The 18638-nt window shown below is 40.0% G+C and overlaps 1 protein-coding gene across 4 annotated transcripts in view; it reads left to right on the forward strand.

Moving 5' to 3' along the window:
• The window catches only part of HSD17B2 (hydroxysteroid 17-beta dehydrogenase 2), an 81654-nt gene extending 63016 nt beyond the window's left edge, over nt 1-18638 (forward strand). For 2 of the 4 annotated variants that reach the window (XM_072819436.1, XM_072819432.1), the window contains 2 exons: nt 12379-12516; nt 18005-18638. In XM_072819436.1, coding sequence (XP_072675537.1) covers nt 12379-12516; nt 18005-18348 — 482 coding nt within the window. In that variant the 3' untranslated portion in view covers nt 18349-18638. The remainder of the gene's footprint in view (nt 1-12378; nt 12517-18004) is intronic. The other 2 variants (XM_072819434.1, XM_072819435.1) reach the window with 2 other exon arrangements.

The raw sequence follows: 18638 nt of genomic DNA on the forward strand, positions 1-18638 counted from the left end.
TACAATTATTTCCATCCCCTGCTGTTCTTTTCTTTCTTTCTTTCTTTCTTTCTTTCTTTCTTTCTTTCTTTCTTTCTTTCTTTCTTTCCTTTTCTTTCTTTCTTTCTTTCTTTCTTTCTTTTTCTCTCTCTCTCTTTCTTTCTTTCTTTCTTTTCTTTCTTCCTTCCTTTCTTTATTTCTTTCTTTCTTTCTTTCTTTCTTTCTTTCTTTCTTTCTTTCTTTCATTCAAGATTTATTTATTTATTTGAGAGTGAGAGACACTGTGTGCAAGTAGGGTGCGGAGGGTCAGAGAGAGAGGGAGAGAGAAACTTAAGCAGATTCAAGCGCTGAGCACGGAGCCTGACATGGGGCTTGACAGAGCACTTGACACTGTCTTGTCCCAGCTCTTGATCTCAGGACCCTGAGATCATGACCCCAAGACCACAACCTGGGCTGAAACCAAGAGTTCTACGCTTAACCAATTGCACCAGCCAGGTACCCCTAATAGTTCTAGGATTTTCTTTTGGGGCAATGAGAATGTTATGGAGCTAGATAGCTATGATGGTTGTACGGTATTGTGAATGTACTAAATGCCATTTGAATTGTATACATTAGAAAAGTTAAATGGTGAATTTTATGTTATATGTATTTTACCATAATAAGAAAAAAATTGTGTCCACCTCCAGATTTCTGATTCAATATAACTCTGGAGTGGGACCTGAGGATTTGCACTTCTTCTTCTTTTTTTTTTTTTTTTTTTTTAGATTTTTATTTATTTTGTTTGAGAGAGAGAGAGAGAGTGCACAAACAGGGGGATGGACATAGGGAGAAGGAGAGGCAGACTTCCCACTGAAGCAGGGAGCCTGACATGGGGCTTGATCCCAGGACCCTGAGATTATGACCCCCGCCAAAAGCAGCTGTCCAATGGACTAAGCCCTCCTGTTAGCTGCACTTCTAATAGCTTCAGGGCTGCTCCTGGCTCCCAACTACACTTTGAGTAACAGGTCCCAGATTTTGACTTTGATACTTAAATAGTTTATCATATCCCCAGAGACTGTCAGATTACAGGAGAACAACCAGGCACTATTAGTCTCAAACTTCTGCTAACCATGCTTAAAGAAGATTAGCAAATCTGCCTCTCTTGGGGACATGGGGTTTGGTTTGTATTTTCGACTTGGAAAAGATCAATAAAGGAATGGACTTGGTTACTTGAGTTGACTCCAGATGACCTTGGAGGAGGGAGAAACTGGCTGAGAGGCTTCATTCTATTCTCCTAAAATAAGGTCATCCGAGTTCTGGTTTAGGAAGGTATTAAAGAGTAAGATAGCTGCTGTGGGCATGGGACTTTGGGGCCCCGTGAACAAATAAGAACAAAAGAACAAAAATTCAACTTAGAAAATTTCAAAGACTTAATTGGCTTTATTAACTGATTTGTGAACCAGGCAGTACCCCATCTAGCAAGCTCTAAGAAGTTGTACAAAATGGAAGGTTTTTATAGGAAGAAGGGTGGGGCATGGAGATTATTAGCAAAAGAGGATTTTTTTTCAGTTAAATTCACTTTCCCTTAGGGGGAAAAGCAGACAGTCTTACCAAGACTTCATCTTCCTTGAGGGTGGTGGTGGGGGAATGCAGAGGGTTTGTGTGACAGATTACCTCATTGGCATTGACCAGAAGACTTCTTAACTGACCCAGTTAAGACTACATTTCTGGAAGAGGTTCAAACCATAATTAGGTTAGGTATCAAGCCTTTGTTGGGTGATGTGGCCTACCGTAAGTGGCTCCATTTTGTGCCAATGGTTTTTCTTTTTGCTACCCTTCAAATGTGTCTTCTCCCCAATTCCATGTGGGGTCCCGTAAGTCAACTCAATTTTGACATTATCTACCTGGAGATAACATCAGATCCTATAGGTTAAGGGCTCAGTCCTACAAGACTGTCCCCCAACCTGCATTTCAGATGCCAGTTTGTCAACTGTGCTTCTGGATCTACCAGCTGTAGAATAGAGGTTCCAATGACCATCCCCCTTGGGTTCAATTAATTTGCTAGAGCTGTTCATAGAACTCAGGAAAACTGGTTACTTACTGGATTATCAGTTTATTACATAGAATATTAAAGGATATAAATCAAAAGCCAGTTGAAGAGATACATAGAATAAAGCATAGGAAAAGACCAGGGAGCTTCCACACTCTCTGAATCTATGTGTTTACCAGTCTGGAAGCTCTCTAAACCTCCTCCTTTTAGGTGTTTAGGGAGGCTTCATTACACAATTGATGAAATCTTTTGGCCATTGGTGATTAATCTTAATCTCCAGCTCCCCTCCCAGGAGCTGGGGTTTTGGGGAAGGACAGAAAGTTCTGCTCCTCCAAACTCCAGGTTGGTTCCTTTGGCAACCAGTTCCCACCTTTAGGCAAGTTCCAGTCACCACATTAGCATAGCAAAAGATCTCTGCTGCTGTCCTCACTTAGGAAATTCCAAAGGGTTTAGCTTTGTGCTAGAAATGGGTCAAAGACCAAATATATATCTCTTATTATAAATCACAATATCATAGAGCTTCAGGCTGAAAGGTTACAATTATTTCCATCCCCTGCTGTCTTAATAGGGCATTTACTTGCAAAACATTTTGACTCTCACAATTACTATATACCCATATGCCAGTTTTAGGTAGAAAAGAGAGGTTCTCCAGGTAGGTATTGATGAGATGATGCTGAAGAGTTTTGAGGTCCTGTGTGATCTCAAATGACATCAAGGCCGTTTGGCTGGTAGAACCTTAGGAAATGTTACTAACTTATTGCTAATGCTACTAAGGGTGTCAGAAAAAGTCCATGTCTGAGCACACTGAAGAGGGAGAGAGAGGGTCTACATGGTTCTTTTGAAAGCTCTAAACTTGTAATGTCAAGTCTTCCTCAGTTTCAGTCCATGACCAACAGTATCAACAACATGAATGCTGAGTTTATCACTTGCCAGGGAACAAAGTCATTGAATATTTCTCTGAACAGACAAACTAGGTTGGGGACTGTGGAATCTTCTGGAGGAGGGGTGGAACACTACAGTCATGGTGGCTACACTAAGTAAGGATATTAAGTTTGCAGTTAAGAAGCATGGATATGATATGATTTGGAGTAGTGTTGGGGTCTGGAGCAGACAGCCAAGAAAGAATTCTTGAGACATCTTCAGGGCAAAAAAAGTGGTTTTAGGAAAGCACGGGGACTGGACCCTATGAGCAGAAAGAGCTGCATCCCAGGATTATGAGGAGCGACTGATTATATACTTTGGGGTTGGGGGAAGTAAAGATAAAGAGGAGTTCTAAAAGAATTTTCATTTGATAAAGAAGACTCCAGGGATACTGGAGACAGGGCTAGGGTCAAGCTAAGGTTATTTTTCCCTCTAGTAAGGTATTAAGACACCTGGGAGCTTCCTGGAGAAATGTCACACATATCCCACCCAGGAGTTGGGGGGAGGGCTTTGTGGGGTGTCAGCTTGTGGTCTGTCCTCAGCTTGCCTCCTGCTTCCTCATTGGGGAAGAAGAAAATTGTCACTTTAAATTGGGTTGCAGCCTTGGCAGGTGTTTCTAAAGCTCTAGCTTGTCCATGAGGCTTTTCTCATCTTTGAAGATTTCAAATAAGCAGGCCTTAGTTTTTGGCCTCCAATGCCAAACTTCAAAAACTTAAATTTTTTGTTTTATTTATCAAAATTTTAGGAGATGTTATGGACCTTTATTCAGCCAAATGGAAGACTTTATGGACCTTTATTCAGCCTATATGGAAGCTAAGCAATTATCCCTTGTTAAGCCTATCTTAAAGGAAGTATGTATTTTTTAACTTTTTTATTTGGAAATAATTACAGACTCACAGGAAGTTGCAAGGATAGGTACAAGGAAATCTTGTTTACTCTTCACCTCACCTCCCCTAATAACATCTCGTGTAACTATAGGAGAATAACAAAACTATGTAATGTGGTGCAGCCACTGTGGAAAACACTATGAAGGTTCTTCAAAAAATTAAAAATAGAACTATCCTATGATCCAGCAATTGCACTAGTAGGTATTTATCCAAAGGATACAAGCATAGTGATCCAAAGGGGCACCTGCACCCCAATGTTTTAGCAGCAATGTCTACAATGGCCAAACTATGGAAGTATATATATTTATATATATATATGTATATGAATATTACTTAGCCAACAAAAAGAATGAAATCTTGCCATTTGCAACGATGTGGATGGAACTAGAGGGTATTATGCTAAGTGAAATAAGTGAGAGAAAGACAAATACCATATATGATTTTACTCATGGACTTTAAGAAACAAAACAGATGAACTTAGAGGAAGGGGAGGAAAAATAACATAAGATGAAAACAGAGAGGGAGGTAAGCCATAAGAGACTCTGAACTTTAGGAAATAAACTGAGGACTGCTGGAGGGGAGGTGGGTAGGGGGATGGGGTAACTGAGTGATGGGCATTAAGGGTTACTTGAAGTAATGAGCACTGGGCGTTGTATGCAACTGGTTAATCACTTAATTCTACCTCTGAAACTAAATAATACCTCTGAAACTACTACTACTACTACTACTAAAATAATAATTATTACTAATAACTAATAATACTAATAATAACTAATAATTCAATAATAAATTGAATTTAAATTTAAAAAAATCAAAAACCATGTAACAGATATTGCTACAGAGCACAGAATTATTCACATTTCACCAGTTATATCTGCACTGTGTGTGTTCATAGTTCTGTGCAGCTTTATCACATGCATGGCTTCCTGTAACTACTAACACAATCGAGACATGGAACTATTCTATCACAGGGATCCTCCAAGATACCCCTTTATGGCCACATCTATTCTCTTAGCCCATTTCCAATCCCAACAACCATGAATCTGTTCTCCTTCATGTCTATAGTTTTATTTCAAGAATGTTATATAAATGAAAGCATACAATATGCAACCTTTTGAGACTGGCTGTCATTCAACTAATTTGAAAGGAATGTATTTTGATCCAGGTTTATACAGCTTATAAAAACTCCCTTCTTCCAGCACAGCATTAGAAAGGTTTATTCTAGTCCTGGAACACAATATCTTACCGCCAACATCGGTGATACTTGGATCAAGGGTAAACACTGCCAGGTCTCTATGCAACCTCTGAGATCATGTTAGCCTTCTACAGCCAAAACAGAGATTAGGTTTTTTTCAGATCTCAAGCTGGTATTAGCATCTACATGTCCAGGGGATAGAAATATATATGGAAAATTTTCAGAAATGTTCTCTAGAAGTATTTAACAATCCTGTCTGCATATTAGAATCACCTAGGGGAGCTTTTAAAAATTCTAGTGCCTGTGATGAGCCACAAACCAGTTAAATCATGTGGGAATGAGGGGAAGAATAGATTTTTTTTTTAAAGCTCCCCAGGCAGTTCCAACTAGCTACTGAATATGAAACCTATTGCTCTAAAACAATTAGCTGCAATAGAAGGTCTCAAACTTTGGGGTCACAAATGTAAATCAGGAACACTTGGGAAATATGGGAACATCACAAAACCCCAGGCTCATTCCTCCCTGAAGGACCTTGACCTCTGGATACTTCATTAGCTCCCCAGGTGATTCTGATACTCGCTGTGATACTCACCAAAGTCTGAGAAACACTGACTCAGAAACACTGTTCTCACACTAACTGCAGAGTTTTATTTAAATACTGATGTTCAGGTTCCACTGCCAAATTCTCTTTTTTTAAATTTCATTGCTCTAAGGTATGGCCTGGGCATTAATTTTTTTGTTTTTTGTTTTGTTGTGTTTTAATGTTCCCAAGGTGACTCCATTGTACCTACTGAATTATATACCACTGATCTAGAATGAAAAAACAAAATTTAACAATAAGCACAAAGCATATATTTGTCTCTCTGGGCATTCTGTTTTCCTTTAATGTCAGCCAGTGGATAAGTATGTAAATTCCCAAGACTTAGCCTTCTTGGAATTACATCAGTACTCTGGATGGTCATGAAGGCTATAACCCACACATACACCCAGGGTTGTACATTCCTTACCAGTTCTCCTGTGTTCCAATAGATAAATCCTCTATTTTGGAAGTCAAGTTTTCCCCTAGAAATGGAAATAAACTTACCAAGTTCTTGGGAAACTCTTCTTACCTTGCTGCCTTCTGGCAATAGGATTTTAACCTGAGTAGAGCAAAAAAAGAAATTACAAATCTAACTGGACAGGTAATGAAGAGGTGCAAAGGTCAAAAGGGAGTATGCCCTGAGATCCTGTAAGGCTCTCAGTCAGCAAAACCTGGATATCTGCACTTACTTCATCTTATGCCCCCAGGAATCTTAGACACTAACAGGAAATGTTAACAGCAAGATTGAATCTATGCAGTTGAACCTTACAGAACTGCCATTTTGTAGGTCAATGATGGTCTGATAATGGCAATTTCACAGGGTTCACTATAATACAAAAGACAAATGTGTCTTAACTGTTGGATCCAAAGCATGTTTTCTGTTTAGATTGGTAATGTGGGATATGATAAATTCTTGCCACTTGTCATATCATCCATAACGCAGGAGGTCACCATGAAAGCACACACATATTCAGAAATATGGGGCCAAACCCCTAATGTTCTAGTTCAAGATTTAGTATTCAAGGGAATCACTTGGGTTGGTTTCAGTTGCAGATTCTGATTCAGTAGGTCTAGGGTGGGTCCTAGAAATCCATATAAACAAGTACTCTGGGAAATCCTGAAACAGGTAGACTTATTAATCTAAGAAACACCAAACATATGGAGTCTTTTGGGCTATTGAGAAATTGTAAAAACCTTGAGTAGTACTAACACAAGAAAGCTCATATATGGAGATTACTTTATGTCAGTCACTATTCTAATATATTAATATATTTGACCTTCAAAACAGCTCAGTGATGCATATACTATCATTTTTAATTTACAGATGAAAAGACAGAGGTGCATAAACATAAAATGACTTTCCTAATTTTAATTTATTTTACTTGTCAATGACAGAGCTGGGATTTGAACTTAAGCAGCTTTGGCCCAAAAATCTGCTCTTCACCATGGCCTTCTGCTAACTGACATGGTTGCCAGCCAAACTCCCCTCATCTGTAAAATCATGGAGAAGTGAGAAGGGTGTAACTCTGCAAACTGGGTTGCAAACTAGAATATGTTGCTTTAACTTCTTGGGCCTTTCTCACCAGGTAAAGTAAAAAGTTAGATGTGGAACTCTTAAGATTTTGTAAAACTAAAGATGACTTTTAAAAGTATCAGCTGGGGGTGCCTGTGTAGCTCAGTCAGTTGAGCATCAAGTTCTTGATCTCAGGGTGATGAGTTCAAACCCAGGTTGGGCTCCATGCTGAATGTGGAGCCTATTTAAAACTTTTTTTTTTTTTTTAAAGAAACAATCAGCTGGTTATCTGAGGCACAAACAACAACAAAAATAATCAGCTGGTTATCTGAGGCAAGACAGGAACCAGAATTTAATGTTTATTGCCAGATGCTGTATTGAAATTTCATCAGTTAAGCCTCAGGACTCTTTCTTTTAAGTTGCGGAGTCAAACCCTCAAACTATCTAAAACAGAAGAGGGAAAAGGAATTTATTAGCTCACCAACTGACTGGAACTAAGTTTTAAGAAGGGATCATCATAACAATCCCCCACCTGCACTCCTTGTTTCCCTCCTCAACCTCCCCCCCTCCCTTACAACTTCTGCATTCCCTTTCTTGCTTCTCTGCTTCCCTTTGCTTACTGTCTCCAATGTGATAGCAGAAGTGACCCCTGGGAGTTCTGGTTTTCTACTGTGATCATGCTTACGTAGCCAGGAATAAACAATAAGGTCATCTCCCTTCCCTTTCACCATCATCAGGACTCTGACTCAGTTGAGGTCACATGCTCAGCCCCAACTCAATCTCCCAGTCCAGGGGATGGAGTATTGTGATGGGCCAGTCTACCCCTTTCAATGAGAAAGGCAGAACCATTGATCGACAGTCTTCCTACAGAAAGAGGGAGGTAAGGATGAGTATTTCTCAAAAGGAAATTATGTGAGCCAGGCCAAAGCTTTAATAATCATGTAAGAATAAGGATGATAATTGACATGAATTATTTTAGGTCTCTCTTCAATGCCTATGGTCTCCCCATCCCCCCTCACCAGTTTTATTGAGATATAGTTGACATATAACATTGTATTAGTTTAAGGTACACAATATACTGATCTATGTATATATTGCAAAATGATGCCCACAAAAGGTTAGTTACCATCCATCACCTCACATAGATACATTTTTTTTTCTTGTGATGAGAACTTTTAAGATTTACTCTTAGCAATTTTCAAATATACGATATAGTATCATTAACTATAGTCACTATGCTGTACGTTATATCCCTGGAACTTATCTGTTATTTTTTTCAAAGATTTTATTTATTTATTCATGAGAGACATAGAGAGGCAGAGACATAGGCAGAGGGAGAAGCAGTCTTCCTGTGGGGAGCCTGATGCAAGACTCGATCCCAGGACCCCAGGATCACGACCTGAACTGAAGGCAGACACTCAAGCACTGAGCCACCCAGGTGTCCCACTTACCTGTGTTATTACTGGAAGTTTGTACTTTTTGACCACCTTCACCTATTTCACCCCACCCTCTACTTCTGGTAACCACCTATCTGTTCCCTGTATCTATGAATTTGTTTTTTTTTTTTTTAGATTTCCTCATAAGTGTGCTCATAAAGTATTTCTTTTCTTTCTGTTATCTTACTTAGTATAATGCCTCAATTTCCTCAAGATCCTCAAGGTCTATCTATGTTAATACAAACAGCAAGATTTCCTTTCTTTTTAATGGTTGAATAATATTCCATTGCATATATATGCTAAGTTTCCTTTATCCATTCATCCACTGATGGACCTTTAGGTTGTTTGCATGTCTTGGCCATTATAAATAATGCTGCAGTGAACACAGCAGTGAAGATTCTATGCTCTATTTTAAGTGAAATATTTGAGATCATCATAGATTTATCTAAAGTTTTAAGAAAGAATAAAGAGAGATCTTATGTACTCTTTACTTTGTTTCCTCCAATGATTGAATTTCTCAAAACCATAGTACAATATTATAAGCAGCATACTGATAATGATAATTCACCAATTTTATTCAGATTTTCCCAATTTTACCTGTACATGTGTATATTTGGATCCCTACATTTTATCACCTCATTTTCATTTTAATTACATTGTAGGCTAGATAATGAAACTCAAGGCATGGTTCCATTAAGTGGCTAGAAATGGTCAATGTCTCTACTAAGACTGTTCTTTAAGAAACCAGAGCATGGTCATTGCAGTCATGCTTTCTTTGTGTGCAGAAATGAATTCAGTGTTTTATGGGGTCCAGGAAGAGGTAGCTGAAAGCCTATCAAAGACATAAGGGTTTGTCCTACCCTCTACAGACCATAAGGTGATGACTTAAGTATCTCTTAATAAACACTCTTTAATAAATGTTAGATATGGATATGAGCCATATTTTGTGGTCTCAAGCACATTGACAACTTTAATTTTGGGATAGACTTAGGACTCAGGCCAAGAGAACTCAGGACTAGGAAGATGTTCTCCCATGGATGAAACATACCCAACTAGAAGAATAAAAGATACTTTGGCAAAGGAAAGGAATAATTTTCAAAGTTCTGAAGTTGGAAAATCAAAGACAAGTAATTGTGGGAAACTGGACCCATGTTTGCTTTTGGTGAGAAATCACTGAAGGCTGGGAAAGCTGGTAGGACAGAGATGCCTGGAAAGGTTAAGAGCAGAGAACACAGGAAATCCTCCACCCATGCCCAGATAGTTGTGCAAATATTCTCAGGGATTTAAGGCAGAGAAAAATACCTATGAAGTCATCTTTGGCATTTCCTGATGTGCCTATGGTCCCAAAAGGCAGGTGGTGGTTGTTTCTCCTTTCCTTTCTTTTCCTCTTTCCTTTCTTCTTTCGTTTTCTATTTTATTTCCTTCCCTTTCTTTAAAAAATTGAGATATAATTTACATACAATAAACTGTCATATTTAAAGTACACAATTTGTGGGGCTCCTAGATGGCTCGTTTGGTTAAACCTCTGACTCTTGGTTTCAGCTTAGGTGATGATCTAGGGGTCCTGGGATCGAGTCCTGTATCAGGCTCTATGCCCCACAGGGAATCTTCTTCCCCTCTTCCACTACCCCTCCCCCAGCTCCTGCACTGTCTCTCTTAAATAAATAAAATAAAATCTTCAAAGTATACACTTTGATAAGTTTAGACCTATGTATATAACTAGGAAACTATCACCATAATTAAGATAGTGAACATGTCCATCATCCCCAAAAGTTTCCTTGTCCCCCTTTCTAACCCTTCCCCATCCCATTGCAGGTAACCACTGATCTGTTTATATCACTATAGATTGGTTTGCATTTTCTAAAATTTTAAATATATGGAATCATACAGCACATACCCTTTTTTTGTCTGGCTCTTTCATTCACCATACTTACTTTGAGACTTATTTATGCTGTTGTATGTATCAAGTTTATTCTTTTTTTTAAAGATATTATTTATTCATGAGACACACACACACACACACACACACACACACAGAGGTAGAGACATAAGCAGAGAGAGAAGCAGCCTCCATGCAGGGAGTCCGATGTGGGACTCGATCCCAGGGCTCCAGGATCACACCCTGGGCCAAAGGCAGACACTCAACTGCTGAGCCACCCAGGTGTCCCTATTCTTTTTTTTTTTTTTTTTTTAAGAAATTTTATTTTTAAGTAATCTCTAAACTCAACATGGGGCTCAAAATCACAACTTCGTGATCAAGAGCTGCATGCTCCACCAACAAAGCCAGGCAGGTGCCCCTTATGTGCATTCCTTTTAATGAACTTTTTAAAATGGCTGATTTGTATTCCATTGCATGGCTGTACCTGAATTGGTTTAGCGATTGACCCAATGTTTGCTTCTTTGACTAGAGAAATCTTGACCAAAGCTGAGAGCCCTAATGTTGTTGGTCTAGTCACCCTTGGTTCCCACGAGGTCCCCTGCATGCTGTGAGCCCTGTCTTCAGCCCTTCCCAATCTCAATTACCTTCCAGTTAAAGAACACCAGGAATACATGTGTATTCGTTTCCTAGGGCTGCCATAACAAATTACAATGATATAAAACAACAGGAATTTGTTCTGTCACATTTCTGGAAGCCAGAAGTCTAAAATCAATGTGTTGGCAGGGCCACTTCCCTCTGAAGGCTCTAGAGAAGAATACCTTTTTTCACAATCCCAGCTTCTAGGGGCTCTAAGCATTCCTTGGCTTGTGGCAGCATCCCTCCCATCTCTGTCTCCATCTTCACATGGTCTGTTCTCCTGTTTCTCTGTGTGTCTTCTTTTCTGTCTCCTTAAATCTTTTTTTTTTTAATTTTTATTTATTTATGATAGTCACACAGAGAGAGAGAGAGGCAGAGACATAGGCAGAGGGAGAAGCAGGCTCCGTGCACCAGGAGCCCGACGGTGGGATTCGATCCCAGGTCTCCAGGATCGCACCCTGGGCCAAAGGCAGGCGCTAAACCACTGCGCCACCCAGGGATCCCTCTTTTCTGTCTCCTACAAGAAAACCTATTATTGAATTCAGGGCCCATCCTGATCCAGGATGGTCTCATCTTGAGATCTGTCCTTTAATTACATCTGCAGACTGTTATTCCAATTAAGGTCACTTGACTTCTCTGGCTTCCTTTGCCTCTGCTTTCCATAACTCCTCCTACACATGTGGTCCAATGATAGACCCAGGTTAAGGATCAGTTTCTTCCAGCTTCTAAGCTAAGTGTGATCCAGGTGCAATAAAGAGCATCTCCACAGCCCTAACTAGCTCTCCTAGAATAAGCCCTTTCTTACTTCCTCATACAAAGAAGTCCCATGGTTCCCTATGGTGTGCATTACTCCTTGTTTTGACAAATATTAGACCCAATTTGTTCAACTACAGGTGCTAGATTGGGCTGACCACCCCTTCCTCCAGATATGTCCACCCAGAACCTCAGAATAGTGGTTGGCCAAACTGGAAGGTCCAAGGCTGTGGCAGATCCTCTTTATCTGCCCCAGCCTGAATCACGTTTAGCTTAGAAGCCAGGATAGATTGACCTTTACACTTGGTTTGTCATTGGATCAGCTGTGATGGTGCAGCATAGAAGGCAGAAGCGAAGGAAGCCAGACCAAGGTTGTGACCAAGAATAGGCACCCACCTGGGTACAGAAGGCCCTTGTCTGCCTTAGTCACCACTGATTCCAGTTCCCGGCATGTAGTAGGTCCTGTTTAAATACTTAGTGGATAAAAAAAAAAAAAAAAAAAAAATACTTAGTGGATAAACAAATGAAAACACCAGACCTGATTTTTTTTCTCTCTCGTTATTTCTATAGCAGGGGTCCCAATGGAAAAGCTGGCAGCCTATAGCTCATCCAAGGCGGCTCTGACCATGTTTTCAGCAGTCATGAGACAAGAGCTTTCCAAATGGGGAGTTAAAGTCTCTGTCATCCAGCCTGGAGGCTTCAGAACAAGTAGGTGTCTAAGCCCAAGAGTGTCATCTTGAAAGGGATGCTGAGAGTCTTTTGTTCTGAAAGAGTTTAAACTGAACCCCTCAGCGCTTGGCCAAAGAGGGGTTGGGATGGATGCGCCTCTTTTAAGAATAAAGGAGCAGGGCCCAGTTTCTTCAATATATGGTTGCTCTCCTGTATTCTTCCACAAAGGAATTAAGTTTTGATGTCATGTGTTTTTCAAACACTATCCTCTCTTCTCTGAAAAATATAACCCACTCCCTTTCTACCCTGGAAGGAGATGGCCACCCTCTCCTCTCACCTCTCTGAATTCCTGAACTCTGAGCAGATGCAGACTACCCCTGTGGCTCGGTCCTTAGCTCTGAGTCATCAAACATTTAATTGGTGATTTAAGTGAAAATGTGAAAAAGCATGCCTATAAAAAATACGAAAAAGAGGGGGATCCCTGGGTGGCTCAGCGGTTTAGCACCTGCCTTTGGCCCAGGGTGTGATCCTGGAGTCCTGGGATCGAGTCCCATGTCAGGTTCCTGGGATGGAGCCTGCTTCTCCCTCTGCCTGTATCTCTGCCTCTCTCCTTCTCTCTCTCTCTCTCTCTCTTTCTATGTCTATCATGAATAAATAAATAAAATCTTTTTAAAAAATAAGAAAAAGAAAATTAGAGAGAAAAAAAGCATGCCTAATAAAAGACCACAAACTGGAAAGGTTTGCTAACACACTAGAAGAACCTTGAGGTCTAAAAGTTAACAAAACCAACAAATCTGAAAGAAAAACTGAACTTTTGTCTTGAAGCACTTGGCAGCCTGGGTACCACAGAGTTGTCCTGGAGAAGCATGGGTCAGTCAAGGAGTTGTTCTGGTAGGGAATCAGAGAAAGAAACCAGGGCCACTCAGGTTGTCAGGCTAGACCATCGCATAGGAATGGGGGAAAGAGGAGGCTTTGAGAGAGGTTTCCAACCTAGAGACTTCCTGGACGGGGAGGAGTGTGGAGCAGAGGTGATAGAATGGGACAGTGGACCAAAGATGATACCAAAGGTGACAGACTGAGACACTGGGATAGAAGGTGTGGCACAGAAGAAAGCTGGCTGACAGGTAATGTAAGGCAAAAATGATGAATTTGACTTGAAACCTGGTAGGAAGGTTGAGGATTTGATGACACAGCCAAAGAAAACTTCCAACACAGAACAAAAGACTCCATTTGGACCAGAAGGCGACCCTGCAGTTAATTATAGTTTTGAGGAGTCCCCAAAATTGTTAGAGCTGATATTTTGGGGGACCTGATCTTCTCAAGTGCTAGTCACTTTCCATACATCATTTCCTGATTGTGTTGCTCTTAATATTATTATTAATATTTATTTTATTTTGGGGGCGCCTGGGTGGCACACTCAGTTAAGTGTCCAACTCTTGATTTCAGCTCAGATCATGATCTCAGAGTCCTGAGATCAAGCCTGCATGGCACTCCCTGCTCAGCATGAAGTCAGCTTGAGGTTCTCTCCTTCCTCTGCTCCTCCCCCACTCATGCATGCATGCACGCACACACTTTCTCTTTCTAAATAAAGAAATAAAATCTTTAAAAAAATGATTTTATTTTTAAGTAATCTCTACACCTAATGTGGGGCTCAAACTTTCAAACGCAAGACCAAGAATTGCATGTTCTACTTACTGAGCCATCCAGGTGCCCCTTATTTTTATGTTTATTTTTTAAATGTACTTATTTGTTTGTTTTTAAAGATTTTTAAAAATTTTAAGATACTTTCTACATCCAATGTGGGGCTCAAACGTACAACCTTGAGATCAAGAGTCATGAGCTCCACTATCTGAGCCAGCCAGGAGCCCTCCCCCATTTTTAAAAATTGAGAAATATATCTTATATACACATAGTTTAACAATAACTATAAAAACTCATGCACTCAACATCCAGATCCAAAAAATAAAGCATTGTGAGCACTCAGAAGCTCCAGTGTCATTTCCAATTCTAGCCCTCCCCTTCCTTGACATGTACCTACTTTCTTACTTTTTGTAAGAAAACAATTGTTCATTTGCTTTTCTTTTCACTGTTATATCCATCCATAAATCCCCAAACAATTGAATTTGGCTTTACTGGCTTTTGAACTTTGAATGAAATCAGCCTGCATGTGTTCTTTTCTGTCTGGCTTTTCTCATTCAACATTATGTTTTCATGATTCATCTATGTTGTTTGTAGCTATAGCTAATTCATTTTCATTGCTATACGGTATTCTGTGAGCATGCCACAATTTTTCTATTATTTTTCTTTTTTAATTTATAATTTTTCTATTATTGATGGAATATTTGGGTTACTTTGGGACAGTTACGAGCGATTCAGCTATGGACTCTTTGGCACATGACATGTACTGCGGTGTACATGTAGGTGATTTACTGATGACACATTCCCAAGAGTGGAATGACTGGATTATGGAGTTTAATTATCTTCAGGATTATTTTTTAAAGATATTCATTCATTCATTCATTCATTCATTCATTCGAGACACACACAGAGAGGCAGAGACATAGGCAAAGGGAGAAGCAAGCTCCTTGCAGGGAGCCTGATGTGAGACTGAATCCCAGGACCCTGGGATCATGACCTGAGCCAAAGCCAGACACTTAACTACAGAGCCACCCAGACACCCCTAATTATCTTCAGTTTTATTGGGTAATCCCAAGCTGTTTTTAAAAATATAGTTCCAACTTATACTCCCATCTTTCTCATATATGTCTTAATCCTCACCACAGCTCTGAGGGATAGGTTTAAGAATTGACATCATTTGCCAGGTAAGGATGCTAATGTGGGGTGGTGATACATACCCCTGTCTGGGTATGTGACACACTTTGGTTGTAGGCAATCTGAAAGCCAGATCCATAGGTGCAGTGCTCCATTCTTTCTTTTATACCAGGCGGCCCTCAGTCTAAAGGTGATTCTGATGGGCTCTTTTAAGGCAAAGGGCCAGAGAGGGGAAGGCTGAGGACTCTAGTTTGGAGAATGATGCTCAAAGCTGGGGCAGATTAAGGATGGGAGAACAAGAGTAGGAATCTTCAGGGAGACAAGGAGAGCTTCTGAAGACATTCAAGGAGACATACCAGATATTTTAGTTCTTGTAAGAAAAATAGCTAAAACATATTCCATGATTAGCAGATTTTAAGCACCTTACATATACAATCTCACTGAATCCTCATCTGTGAGATAGGTATCATAATATTCCCACCTAGTAGGAAGAAAACTGAGTCTCAGAGAAGTTAAGAAATTTCCCAAGCCATAGAGTAGTATGAGTCAGAGATGGGGTTTGGATCTAGGTCACCCTGACAGATTCATTGTGCATAGCCCCAAAGTGGCAGGGGATGGATGGGTGGGTGTCAAAAGTGGCAGATGAAGGTTGAGAAAAGTGTGGTGACTTTGTCACCGATAAAGGGAGCTTTGGAGACTCTGCACAGGGTACCACAGAAGTGGTTAGAAAGTCCATGCGGGGTGTAGAGAGGGAAGAAGTAGAGAAGAAAAGGGATCCCTCAGCCTGGAAAAGAGACTGAGGGAGAGGTAGCTGGAGGAACAGTGGTTCAATGGAGGAATATTTCGTTCAGGACCCAGAAGCCTCTAGAGCAATTGTTAGGGTAATCAATTCTTTAAGTGTGGTCTTGTGCCTTCACGAAAAAAACTGAGCAATTGAAATCTATTTGCATTTCTGCAAGTATAATTGGATATCACTGGCTTACATTTCACAACTAGGCTCCCTCACTGACCTGATATCCTGGAATCCCCCAAACTAGTGAACCAAGGCTCATTCCACAGCAATCCCAGAGCAATCACACACTTTGCAGGAGGGAGCTCGGGGTGCTGCATTCTTTCTGGAAAGTAATCTGCCAGGTATTCAAATTCAAAATGCAGGTGCCTTTTGACCAGGTAACCACATTGTGGGAGCTGCCTGTAGACTAAAAAATGCTGAAAGATATATATACATCTCAGAGATGTATTGTGCAGGGCTATTTATAGCAATGTCAATGGAGATGTTGAAGCCTGGGAATGACTGAAAAGTCCTTTCAGAGAGAAGTGGTTGCCTAAAAGCTGTTCAATGGGAAATTTCTGCTGCTCTGGTTTAAATCTGTAGCCATTGACTATCGGAGGCAGGTCTGTGATTTATTACTAAGCAAACAAAGAAGCAAATTTTTGGAAAACATGTCAACTATGATCCTTTTTGGTTTTTGTTTGTTCTTGGTAATATAAAATTAAACAAAGGCTTCTGTGTGTATATATGTTTGTATGAACAAGGAGAGAATATAGAAAGACACACAAAACTGTAAGTTACCATGGAGCAGATTAATTTTATTTTTATTTTTATTTTTTTTATTTTTATTTTTTTGGAGCAGATTAATTTTAAAAGCATATACATCTCCTTATTATTTTATATAATGAGCAGGCATTGCTACTATATTTTAAGGTAAATATATATAATTAAATTGTATATGATAAGTAATCATTGCTTCTATATTAAATGTTGATATATTTAATCACATATAATTTATATGTTAAAATTTAAATGTATACTTAAATTATACTTATTATATATTGCTTAAATTATATTTATTAAATAGATGATAGTCAATATTGTATATTTAATTTTATATATAGAAGAGGTTTCACTTCTCAATTAAAATTATATATAGATGTATATATGTATCTGCATATATATGCATGTATATATTTTTATATATATTATATTGTATATATTACCTTTTATATTGTATATAGTAATCATGAAAATGAATGTAATAGAATGTTTGCGGCAGCACTATTTTTTAAAAAGAGATTTTATTTATTTATTCATGAGAGACATAGAGAGAGAGGCAGAGACACAGGCAGAGGGAGAAGCAGGCTGCCTTTGGGGAGCCTGATGTGGGACTCTATCCCAGGACCCTGGGATCACGCTCTAAGCCAAAGCCAGGCGCTCAACCACTGAGCCACCCAGGTGCCCCAATTGTGGCAGCACTATTTGTAAGAGTCCCCAAATGGAAACAACCCAGATGCCCATCACAGTATAATGGATAAATAGTTTATGACATGTTTATACAATGGAAAACTGCAGAGGTGGGAATGACCACACAGTATATGGATGACTCTCACAGCGGGATGTATGATTTCATTTACATAATGTGCAAAGCCAGGCAAAACTGATCTCTTCTGTTAATTGGGACAGTGGCTCCTGGGAAGAGGGCTGGGAGTGAGGGCTCCAAGGCCGGTTTGTCTTCTCGTTCTGCAGCTGGTTGCATGGGCTCTTCAGTTTGTGGAAACCCAGTCATGTGTGAACTTTTCTGTATGTATGTTGAAAAAATATACTCAATACCATTTAAGGCACATTAAAAAAAAAAAGAAGAAGGCATTTGGGAACGGCTGTCCTTTCCAATTCACAGGGGCCTGCTTCCCTGGTAGAGGATGGATGTGCTGATCTAGCCTCCCCAGTACCTGAGCCTCCCTTCTTCTCACACCACAGATATCGCAGGCACAAGTGAAATGTGGAGTAAGCTGGAAAAGAACATCCTGGACCACCTTAGCTCTGACGTGGAGGAGGACTATGGCAAGGATTATATCCTCCAGCAGCGGAATTATCTGAAGTCAATCAATATAAAAACCAACACGGATATATCCCCTGTGCTCCAGGACATCCGACATGCCGTGTCTGCTAAGAGCCCCTTTGCCTTTTATGCACCGGGGGCATTGGCTTATTGTTTGCTCTTTTTTGTTTCCTTTAGTCCTACTGGCATATTTGATTATTTTAGCAAAAAATTGTGTGAAGTTAGAGGGAGTATGCCCAGAGCACTCATTAAGCAGCCCTAACTGAAGAATAAGTCATATGGGCAAATATGTGGGAAATGTTAGTCTTGAAATGAAAGGGAAACTTGAACTTCCCATTAAAGTTGTGGTTTCCTGGGGCGCCTGGGTGGCTCAGTCAGTTGGGTGTCTGCTTTCAGCTCAGGTCATGAGCTCCAGTCCTGGGATTGAGCCTGCAGAGTCAGGCTTCCTCCTCAGTGGGGAGTCTGCTTCTCTCTCTCTCTCTCTCTGCCCCTCCCCACTGCTTGTTATCGCTCTCTTTCAAATAAATGAAAACTTAAAAAAAAGTAGACAAA

Source organism: Canis lupus, chromosome 3 (genome assembly GCF_048164855.1).
Source record: "Canis lupus baileyi chromosome 3, mCanLup2.hap1, whole genome shotgun sequence".
Taxonomy (NCBI): Eukaryota; Metazoa; Chordata; class Mammalia; order Carnivora; family Canidae; genus Canis; species Canis lupus.